At 35.3% G+C, this 12,366-nt stretch overlaps 1 protein-coding gene across 1 annotated transcript in view; it reads right to left on the bottom strand.

The window, feature by feature from the left end:
- Positions 1-1,225: 1,225 nt before the first annotated feature.
- The window catches only part of kif26aa (kinesin family member 26Aa), a 155,036-nt gene continuing 143,895 nt past the window's right edge, over positions 1,226-12,366 (bottom strand). The window contains exons 13-16 of the mRNA XM_056480839.1: positions 11,721-12,366; positions 11,063-11,253; positions 7,553-7,703; positions 1,226-4,307 (exon numbers count right to left, since the gene is read on the bottom strand). The exon at positions 11,721-12,366 is cut by the window's right edge and continues 2,388 nt beyond it. Of these exons, the coding sequence (XP_056336814.1) occupies positions 4,126-4,307; positions 7,553-7,703; positions 11,063-11,253; positions 11,721-12,366 (1,170 nt within the window). The 3' untranslated portion in view covers positions 1,226-4,125. The remainder of the gene's footprint in view (positions 4,308-7,552; positions 7,704-11,062; positions 11,254-11,720) is intronic.

Genomic DNA, 12,366 nt, shown 5'->3' with positions numbered 1-12,366 from the left:
AACAAAATCTGCAGATTTATGTGGAATGAGTTTATCAACTAAAAACTTAATATATGAAATAAAAAATATATTTTTTTGAACTTTTATTTAATATTTACAATGGACATGCAATAAGATCCACTTATTTGGTAAACAAAGCAAGTCTCATATATTACACCAGGGGTGCCCAAACTTTTTCTTATGAAGGGCCAAAAACCAAACTTGATCAAGGCTAGTGGGCCGAAGGTAAATCTAGTTGCCACGGGTTATTTCTCAATTTATTTAATAATGTTTAAAAATGACTATAAAACATTTCTTTATATTAATACAGTATTTTTTTTACATTTTATGACGAACTTATTACAGTTAAAACAAAACAATGTAATTTATAACACAATTACACTAGTTTTTGCCTTGATTTGCTCACAGATGTCTTCTGCATCGTCCTCTATCTGTCGAGTGACAGCATTTACATTTAAAAAATTGGATTAATTTACAACATTTAATTGAAACATTAAAATATACCAATAAATCAAACAAAAAGGTTGTCAAATAAGAGTAGACACTCTCTGTGTTAAAGGCATTTGCCCCAACCATCTTCATCATTCTCACACTCCTCACAGATAGCATGGTGGGCCAAATCAAAAGTTACAATGAGCCAATTTTGACCTGTGGTCCCTACTTTGGGCACCTTTGTAATAGATCTACTAATAGACAGAAAGCATTACTTTACAAACTGTATTGTAAATAAATCATATTAACATTTTTATATTACTACTAATAATATTGGTGAAGTAAATATAAATTTACACACGTTTACACAAGTAAACACATACTCAATGATGGGCTACAAATCTGTGGAAAACTGTGGATTTCTGTGTGCGCAGATTCTGTCTGGGCCTTGTAATATGTAATTTTAGGGATGTAGAATAATAAGTACAGCCAGTAGATAATAGTTAGATGTTGGGTGCTTTGACTGAAGTGCTACAGAAACAAGAGTTCTAAAATTCATAAATGTGCAAAATAATTTTTGTGTGGCTTTACAATAAAACAAATGAACATTCTTTAAAAATTGAATTTAAGTATATCCTGGATAAATAGAAGAGCCAATTTGAGCAAAGAATTATAAAGAGGAGACATTCTTTTTTTATTCATAATTTTTGTTAATGCAAACTTATGAGTTTATACATGGTTTTTAAAAAGGATAAAAAACTGTACAATACAAAGCAGGAACACTGATAAAATGTCATAGACATTGAAAGTCTAAATGCTTGGCAGATCTGTTAAAACATAAATTATCAGTATAAATCACAGACTAATATATCAAACAGAAATAAAACCATATATTAATTTGACAAAGAACAACTGAAAGATGTCATGCAGCCACTTGAGGAAATGGTAATTTTCCCCTTTTAAAATAAAATAAAATCTTTCAATGAAAACAAAATGATTTTTGTAAAAAGAAAACAAAAAAATCCACAAACTCTACTTCAAACATTTGCCATTTTAAATAATCTCTTCTATTTGTTTCTGTATAGGAAACATCATTCACACTTCTCTGCAGAAACACTTTAAGAATTAACAGGACAAAAAAAAACAACAACAAAAAAACAACAATAATAAGTTAACATCAGAAACTAAATATAATTCACTGGACACAGTGAGTATAAGGTCCTGTGCTGTGAAGTTGTCAACAGATGATAGCCGTTGGTATCTGATCATTTTGAAGACCATTTTCAGCAAAGAAAGGCATAATCTTTTGTAATTCAGGTAGATAGAGTGGATTTGTTTACCACATTAAAGACACCAGCTTGCATGATAATCAGAGAACAGACACATGCACACATTACAGTATGATGCATACAACACACACTCAAATAACAAAGTAAAAACTCACTTCGGTTAGATGTCCTGAGAAGTGTTTGAGCCAAGCTCTAATTACTGATTTGCCGGCAGCTGCAGCAGTCAATTAAAGGAGCACATCTGGATCCAGGGGAAATTACATGTCTTCTGACAGCCAATCATTTAGACCGCGATATACTCAAAGCAAAGGTCTTTTTCATTCTTTCTTTAAAAGAAGTTTAAAATATCCCTTTTTTGTCTATGTCCATTTTGAAGATTTCAAGATTAAACCTTGAAGATTTTTAGCTGTTACAGTGGTCTTTGGTTATGCACAATCTCTACATATTGTTCATGCTTTTGGTTAAAGATGTCTGACCTCAGTGGACTGAACAGATGAATTTAAAGTCTGCATCAACAGGAAGTTGCTGGGACTTTTATTTCAGTATGTTGACATACTTCCAGCTGAAACTCAATACTGAGTAGGGGGCGTACTTTTCTTTTGCGCATCATTTCCAAATAGCAAACTAATAGTAAGAGGGGCATGGTTGAGAATACTCACGTTTTCAGAAAAGGACAGCCAGTCCAAACACAGAATCAAAGGGTAAGACTTTGAAAATTACCAAAACAGAATTTTTTTTTTAGTGAATTAACTTGAACGGTTTAATTGTTGACCTAATGATGTGCACTAGCAAAATAAATGTGTTTATTTTGATTTCACACAGACTAGAGACTAGGTGCGTTCGACATCATGCAGCTCTGCATGATGCTCTGTCTTAAAGAGGTGCATGCCGGTTAGAAATTTTGTCTCATGTGGCATCAAAGTACCGCGACTGCGCTCCGAGATTAGACAATTGATTCAGCTGGTGCAGCGTCTGAAGAGCGACTGCAAGAGCATATATATACATGATGATGACATCGATATTACACAAATGGCAACGAATGTTGACCGCATGACAACAACCCCATGTTTCAGGTTTATTACTGGACAACTTCCGTCTCACAAACTTCCAAACAAACAATTGTCTTTTTATGCCATCTCTATCTTGTACATATCATGCTTATTAAAAGACTCCAAATATTTTACTGCAGTAGGCCAAATATTTTTTTTTTTTGTTAAATAATTTGTTTTTAAAAGCCAGATTGTTTGCACAAGTTTATTTTTATTTTCATACAGACCCTTTACTGCATACAGCTCCATATATGATTCAAATTAGCCGATAGGTTTTTAGCAAATACCCAAATATCAACTCAAATAAGTCTTACAGAATGTATAATAGTCATCATTGATCATGCCACCCCATAACGTTTTCAAATTTAGATAAATAATTATTATATAAATAGTTCTAAAATAATTAATGTATTTATAAAATAGTTTTATCATGTTAAGCTGTTTATACAGAAATCAAGTGACATTGCTCATCTCGCTTTTTTCTGTGAAATTTCTTCTGAAAGTTTAGCTCACTTATTTTGGGAATGTCCTTTTGTTCAATCTTTTTGGATTAATGTGATTGGATTAATAAATAAATAAATTACCGAACTCGCCATGTGATATATCATCATGCAGCAAACTACAAGCCCCGAGGTGTCTGACCTGACATACTAGTTTTCAAGTCGAATACACCTACTACCTAGAGATTATTTGCACACAAGCCACACCCACCTAATACATCATCATCACAGACCAATATTTGGAAGAGAGAGTAAATTGTGGGCTGAATTAGTTCTAATGACATCTCACCAATTAGTTTTGCTTCAAGTATATCAAGGCCTTCATGCAGAGCAACTGTAACTAAATGAGATTAACCACACTGCTTTAGCATCAGAAGAAGCATTGCATGTTGAAGTTGAACCGATTATTTATACATTTAAAAAGGCAACAGTATTGGGGAGTTTTTCTCTGCGTAATTGAAAATACTTAAAACTATATTTTTACACACTTTAGCTCTTATAAATACACAATACATTGCATTGCAATGCACAATACTTTGTTTTTCAAAGTGTACTTGGGAAAGTTGGTCTCAGTACTAGCACCAATCATAAAAATGAAGATAATTCTAGGGATTTTTTATTTATGTATCTGATATTTTTTGGTTTAAGGCACTTTCTGGTAACGTTGTGAAGATCTCAGGACACGATCTTGCCATTATTCTGTAGTCTCTTTGTTTCTCAGCATTTCATGGTATTCCCATGCATGTTCATTACCTTCAATTGTTGCATTGCTCGAAGCAGGTCAGTCTTTAAAAAAATTCTGTTCTTGCCATAACTCACAGCTAGCTTGCAAACAGCGTCTTGTTTTATTCTCTTCTAAACCTCCATCTCCTGTTGTCCGCTCTGTCCTGGGATTGCGGGCACTGCGATATCGAAGCAGGTCTCCATCATCACGCGAGACTTGCATAGGTTGACACAAAACTCCAGGTCTCCTGTGGCCTGAGCCAGAGCTTGCAAGTAGTCATGTGACTCCTGGTCCAGATCTGGGTCCACATCAACTGGGAAAAACAGAAAAACAAAACTGTTCATTTAAAACTGGGTTCATTTAACCATGAACTGTTTATTAGTGCCAATTGAATTGGTTATAAGTAAATTTGTAACTAGATGTCAACTCTTTAGAGTAGAGCATTCTATTAGTAGGGTTAGAGGGACTATTTTATTTCTCTTGAAACATTGCCCACTGTCAGTAAAAAGTTTGTTGATGGACCATCAAAATAAAATAACATACATTATACCAACAGTCTTTTTAAAGGGATAGTTCCCCCAAAATGTAAATTCTGTCATCATTTACTTACCCTTCACTAGTTTCTTTGTGAACTATCCCTTTAATGACTGCTAGTTGGCGTGAAATAACCAATGCTTCTAAAGCATTCATTCATTTTAATTTGGACATTTACTAATACACTATTAAATTAAACCTGTAATATATGTTAACATCATTTGAAATAATTACAGAAAGTAACACTGAAATCTGGTTCAGTGGGCAATTCTGTGTGGAGTTTGCATGTCTTCCCCGTGTTCCTGTGGGTTTTCTTCGGGTGCTCCGGTTTAACCCACAGTCCAAAGACTATATGTGAATTGGGTAAGCTAAATTGGCCGTAGTGTATGTATGTGTGTGAATGAGCGTGTATGGGTGCTTCCCAGTGATGGGTTGCAGCTGGAAGGGCATCCGCTGCGTAAAACATATGCTGGATAAGTTGAATGAATGAATGAATAAATGAAAGTCAATATACATATTATTAAATATTTATGAACACTGCAACCCTTAATGTCTTTTTTTTCATGTTTATGTTATAGTTAATGCATTAATTAACATTAAATATTGAGCCCTTGCTGAAAAATGTTACTCAGTCAATCAATCAATCAATCAATCAATCAATCAATCAATCAATCAATCAATCAATCAGTTACAGGCTTTTTTTTATACATTTAATTAGAAATGTATTGTTTATAAAGGTATTCAGTATGATAGACAATAAGTTAAAAGTAAAAGTTACTTTTGTGTAGGCAGCTTTTCTTACCAAGAATTGATTTCTGTGGACAATTTGATCAGTTAATTTCATTTGAATAAATTACATATTTTTGTAAATGTAATTATTTATTTGTAAAAATAATAATAATTTATACAGTCAATATAGATGGCCCTAATAAAAAAATACTAGAATAAAATCCACATTATTGTACTACATAATAAAGATGTGACTAACCGCACTGGGCTGTGGCACTACTGACTCACCTAGATTGATATTTTAATCACTCAAGACATAAACTAAAATCTGTCCGTGTGATGCTTGGTTGGTGTGTGAGCTTGCAGAAACACCATCCTCATTTTACTGGGCTCTAAAGAAGGGCTGATTTATACAGCATGACAGTCCCAATCATAGCTTTACCCAAGACAGCAGTCACAGATGAATGGTAAACATCACCTGGCCAGTGGGCAGGTAGTGATTGCAGAAGGGAAAAAATAATACCTTATTGATTCGAGAACACACACATACACGCATATTCACTCCCTCTCTCTGTGCGTCAGCCATTTGCTCTACATTATTCTTTTATGGCCTGAGATTCCTCTCCCACATACTGTTTACAAAAGCATTTCTTCTAGCGAAGCAGAGACATATACTTTTCAATATCAAGGTTGTTGTATGGCTGCTTTGTAACAGTTGTAATTCTTTCTCTTTTTTTTTAAAACTGAATCTAAGGAATGAATACAAAATAATGTATTATTGCACCAACAGAGCTTTTATGGCTGCTGGCAGTGTTCGTTTTCATTCTCAGTAGAGCAAATAAATATTAATGACATGATTTAGCTTAACTTCCTTCAAATAATGTTTTTGTGATTTTAAAGGTCTGTATTTGAGAAAGCCCTGCAATTCGATGATAAACCAATTGCTCATTGTTAACATGAAGGTTAAAGGTTAAACATCTGCGGTCATAGTTCGTTCTTACAGCTAGTGTTGAAGGCAGCAACAGTAAAAGAGAATTACAACTACAAAAAACCTCAACAAACCTTTTTACAGTTTAGGTTCACAGAGAAAATTCTAGAAAGCCAATGTCATCCATTATTGTAATACATAGTTTCAAGCACAATTTCAAAGTAGCCAGTGCTCAAGGCGTGTCTGCAGAGCACCATTGCCTCAGCGTTTTCTTGTAAATCCACTGGCACTAAGTTCAAACTCTTAAATTAAAGTAATAAATGGAGCCATTAGTCTACATCACATTACTGGGAAACTTATGCGGTGTAAGATGCATGGTAAAATTAATCATTCCTGCCTTTGATGCTTGGTAGAACATCACAGTAAAATTGGCTAATGAAAGTCCTTTTGTCTAAAAGGACATGAAACTGTATGAAGATTTTCTGTACAATTGTGTCTTTCATTTTCTTCTGTTAAACATAAAACATCTATTTTGAGGAATGTGGATAACCAAAACACTTGCTGGTTCAAATTAACCTTTTTTTTTTTTACTATTATGAAAGACAAATGTAAAAAAAAAACTGCATAATAAGGCATTAAACTTAACATTAAAGCTTAAAATATTGACATAGCTTAAAATATGACTAACAATTAAAATTTTTAATTCAATTATATTTCATATGTTCTGCTTCACAAAGACATAAATCAAGCGATTGAAAATATATATTTATTTTTCAATTGTATTATATTGACAGTTCTAGTTTTAGACACATTTTGGAATTTGGTATATATATATATATATATATATATATATATATATATATATATATATATATATATATATATATATATATATATATATATATATATATATATATATATATATATATATATATATATAAATATATATATATATATATATTTAAAACTTTATACAGATTTTTATAACTTTTTTTAACAAAAAGGAGGTCCCTCATAAGTAAAACATCCATAATTTGCAGATTATTAGCATGAAAAAATCATAAAATTATATATATATATACATAAAATTATATATATGTATATATATATATATATATATATATATATATATATATATATATATATATATATATATATATATATATATATATATATAAATATATATATATATATATATATATATATATATATATATATATATATATATATATTTAAAACTTTATACAGATTTTTATAACTTTTTTTTAACAAAAAGGAGGTCCCTCATAAGTAAAACATCCATAATTTGCAGATTATTAGCATGAAAAAATCATAAAAACCCCTGACATGCACAATAATACACTTACATTCTCCCATCCATTTGCTGGGGTCCAGCATGAGCCGAGTCTTGGCATCCTCCAACTCCTTTTTCAGCTTCTCGTGCTTGGCTCTTAACTCTCTGATCTGCTGCTGCCTCTTCTCCAGCATCCTAAGACGGGCGTTGAAGTACTGCAAACCCTGTAAGTATAGTTCAGCAGTGTGAGCTGTGCACAGTGACCCACAAACCTCTTGTACCCACTCAAAGAACCTGTTAAGACTACGTGCTCCCTCTACGTACGTCCCTCCCCAAGGCTGATTTAAAGTCAACTGGCTTAAGTCGAATTGATTCAGTGCTCGCTAACCTGTACAGAGGATTTAGATCCTTAGCCCTTTGGTCAGATTAATTAGGGCAAAGCTGGAAATAAAATTAGCATCCAGGTTAAACACTTGCTAGTCTTCTGAAGGCACGTTTGCTTGAGGGATTAAAAAGGCAGATCAGGTTCAAGAGAAACTGTTTACTGGAAGGTTGAATTACTGGATATACTACACCAAAGGTTACAATCAAAAAACAACTATAATGTAACTTGTGTAATGGCATCATGTGACATCAGGATGTTCACTAACAATATACAGCTGCTCAGGTATATTGAATTACTTTTCATGATTAAACCAGAGGTGGGTAACCAAAGAAACAACTGCAGGATTGGACTCAAAACCACCAAAATGCAGTTCTCAAATTTGATTCCTGGAGGGCTGCAGTTCTGCACAGTTTTGCTCCAACCCTAATCAAACACAGACGATCCAACTAATCGAGGTGTTTAAGACTACTAGAGACTATTAAGCAGGTGTGTGAGTTGGAGGTGGTTGGAGCTAAACTATGCAGAGCTGCGGCCCTCCAGGAATTGAGTTTGAGATCACTGTCCTATGGACTATTTAGTGAAATATATGACCAAACTACCAAATAAAACCCATCATGAGTATAACTTCATTTCCCATTGGAAGGAAGTATAATCACTCTCATAGAAGAATTTTGCTTTCACAATCCATAATAAATAAAATAATCCAACATCAGCCCGAAAGCTCTGCCCCTTCCACTATGTGAGCAAAGCAGTGGCCGTTGAGTGCATGAAGTATCCATCATTCCACACTTCATTTTAACAGTTGAATAAGTGCATCATCCAGGTATTTAAAGTGTAATTATTCTTTTTAGAGTGTTCAGTGTGAACGCACTACTTACACTATACACCAAATTATCATAGAATAGTGCATAAGTATGCAATTTGGGATAAACCTAGTTTTTTTTTTTTGGCTCTCCAGGACCAAATTTGCACCCCACCCTAAATGAAGAAAGAAAAAGATAGTTGCTGTGAGTACCATCTCCTATGACAGTTTCTGTCGTTGACAGGAATCCATTAGAAAGGAAGCACTGATCAAATTTGAATCAAAATCTTTTTTCCTATCTACAAATACATCAGTTTTATGAATTACAGATGAAGAAAAAACTATGCTATCCCCACTGCAAATACAATTTAATTTCACGAAACATAAATAAACCCAGCAGTTATACAACCTCCTACCCACACACATACAGATTCACATAAAACAAGAGGGTGAACAGACTAATCCTTCATGAGAAAACGGCCAGGCTCTAATACGCAAGCTGAGATCATTTTTTCTTAATTGAAAATAAATCAGAGCGTCATTCGACTGAGTTAATGTCTTTTCCTCTCGTCTTCTCCACACAATTGACTGTGTGATCAGGGTTAGAAACTCACAGAGAAACGGTTAATGACCCATGGGCGCGCTGTGTGGAGTGGGCCATAAAGACCGATCAGGCGGGCCACAGATTGTGGAGCCACACCTCATTCATCATGGGCACCCCTGACCCCTCCCCAATGCTGTCTCTCCCTTTCTATCTCTCTCACCATCTCTTCCTCTCTCTCTTTCTAATCTCTTTCCACTTCTTTCTCTTCTACAACACCAGTCACCCAAGTCTAACTAAAGCTATCTGTCCAATCTAAAATCAATTAGCCAACATAAGTAATTGTCACAGAGATAAGCTTCATTCCTGATGACTGCACTTGTCACAGGATGTGGGAAAAAAAATCTGATTGCTAAAGGCCCAATGCTTTTGAATTGAGCATAAATGGAAAACTGAAAACTGGTCTGTGCCACATTTCAAATTTATACTGTATATATAAATATATATATATATATATAGTATATATTCGAAATGTGGCACAGACCAGTTTTCAGTTTCAGTATATATATAAATCTTTTCATCACTTCGATTGGCCTCATGTTAATAGTTGTAAGCAGGGCTTTACAGTAACACCCGCCAACATGCCAAATGTGTGTAGATTTCAGCGGTGGCAGGTAAGACAGACACTCCCACTAGCCACTTTGTCTGGTTGAAAATAATTTTCCCAGATAATAATTCTTAAAAGCAGGGTTCGACAATAAGGATGGTCCAACATGCATGCTAAGGCGATTGAGAAGAATTGAGAAGCAACGCAACTAACAAAAATAGTTGCGTTGGCAACTTCGCACGAGCAAAGCAGGTGAAAACCGAATGAGAGGATAATCACTCGCACTAACAGTTTAAAAGACTGTTTATAACACGTGCGCGCTCCCGTTTCCTTTCGTGAAGCATCTGTCTAGAAACACAACTGATGCGATCGGGTCTCTTTCAAATAGACTAGACAAAAGGTGATGAACATATCCTGCTGCTTTCAAGATCTCCAGAGTTGACTTATTGTCTTTCGCTTTAACCATTCTTTGAACAGATTATTTATGGGTCTAACATTACCCGTGTAATAATTAATTGTTTATGTTTGGTGTGGTCAGAGATAAATTTGGCAAATCCTTCATTTTGAGTTCTGAAAATTATGTGAAATGAAAACTAATTGTAATACTAAGAAACCATGACCCATTTGCGCATGATTATTGAGCAAGCTCATACACAACTCACAAAAAGTTAAATGAATGAGGAGGCATGTGGGCATAACACAGAATCTAAATCAAGTAATTTTAGCATGTCAAAGTCATATTTATGTGTATAAAATATATTTTCCCAACAAAAAAAATGTGGCTAGTGAAAATGGAGAGTGGCTAGCAATGTTGGAAAACTACTAGCCACAGTGGCTGGTGATCAAAAAAGTTAATGTCAAGCCCTGGTTGTAAGTGTTTTAAAGCATTGCTTGCCACATAAACTACTTCAACAGATTCATCTAGTCATTTAACTACAGAATACTGGTACATACTTAAGAAATAAAATCAAATAGAACTGACTGAACTGAAACAACAACAGAGTAAGACACAACTAGCATACACATAGCATTGAACAGTGGTCTCAAACTCAATCCCTGGAGGGCCACAGCTCTGCATAGTTTAGCTCCAACCACCACCAACTCACAACTGCTTAACAGTCTCTAGTAGTCTTGAACACATTGATTAGTTGGATCAGCTGTGTTTGATTAGGGTTGGAGCAAAACTGTGTAGAGCTGCGGCCCTCCAGGAATAGAGTTTAAGACATATGGCATAGAAGCATTTCTTACCTCTGTTAAACCTTCTTTGCGTCTCTGAAGGCGTTCCACATCATCAATCTCATACACTTTGATCTCAAAAGGTTCCTTCATTGTACCACCCAGTGGGGGTAGATCGACCCACTGTCCTGCTGCACCAACTTTCCTGCCCAGGGAAGAGGTGTCTGGCAGAGGAGCAGGAATCAGACGGCGCCGCTGTAGGCCTGGAGGGGTCACACATGGTAATGCTCTTCATGTGGGCCGAAGATGCACAGCAAACTTTGTGAGCATGCTTTTAAAATATTTTTGAGGACTGTAAGTTACAGCATTTAAGGAGTTTTTAAGAGTAATCTTTTACTAACTGTAGAGTATGCATAGGGTACATTAAACACCATATGTTCTAACCTAGAGTTAAATAATCTAGAGCTCATGGATGAGGCTGAAATGACCTAACATAGACAGAGTGCTTTACTTGTATTTATTAGTATGTATTTAAATACTAATTTAAGCTAAAATTTTAACTGTAATATAAAATCTAAAAAGTACCATGGTATCATGTCTTGATAGTCTCCAGTGGATTGCGAACTACCTATTCTATATTCTCACTTCTGATGACTAATCTAATCTAAGTCTAAATTTTGAATTAATCACTAGAAAATAGTACCCTGAGAGGCTAGCCAGTAAAACCTACCATTAGATCTCTTTTTGGGAGATTTTGAGGCCTTTGTTCGACTGGACGTGGACACTCCACTCTCACTCATGGAATCATGGGCAGAAGATGCACTGCCTGTGGTTTCACTGTCCCTGATCATGCTCTCATAGCCACTACTGCCTCCACTGTGATAAAAAAGTGCAGTGCGTCCCATGGCAGGGGGTAGTTCACCACTAAGTACACTGCTGTTGTCACTACCGTGCCCGCTACTGTAGCGCTGAGGTCGGCGAGGGGCAGTGATCTTGCTGTACGGTGAGGGCAAAGGATTAGCTGGTGGAATTTCACTGGAAGTTCTGGCATCACTGTTTTCATCTGCTTGGTCAGAACCCCTGAGGTGTTTCTTGGAGCTACCAACAGCTAATTCACTGACCCGGCTGTTGGCCGCACGGAGCGCTTGCTTTGTACCCATAATTGTGCCCCTTCCTTGTTTAGTACTGGAACTTGTGACAGACCGAGTTGGTGTTTTTCCAGTTGGAGGTAGACTGGCATTCCGAGTGGCTGAAGCGGCAAGGAACTTGGTGGAGGAGCTAATAGACTTTGAACCAGTACTTGACAAGGTTTTTCCTTTATTGCCATTTCCAACAATGGCTCTAGGAGATAAACTAGCTTTTGTCTGTCCAAGCTT

This window comes from Danio aesculapii, chromosome 20 (assembly GCF_903798145.1).
Source record: "Danio aesculapii chromosome 20, fDanAes4.1, whole genome shotgun sequence".
In the NCBI taxonomy this organism is placed as follows: Eukaryota; Metazoa; Chordata; class Actinopteri; order Cypriniformes; family Danionidae; genus Danio; species Danio aesculapii.
Note: the sequence above shows the minus strand (reverse complement) of the source record. Positions and strands in the feature narration are given on the sequence as shown.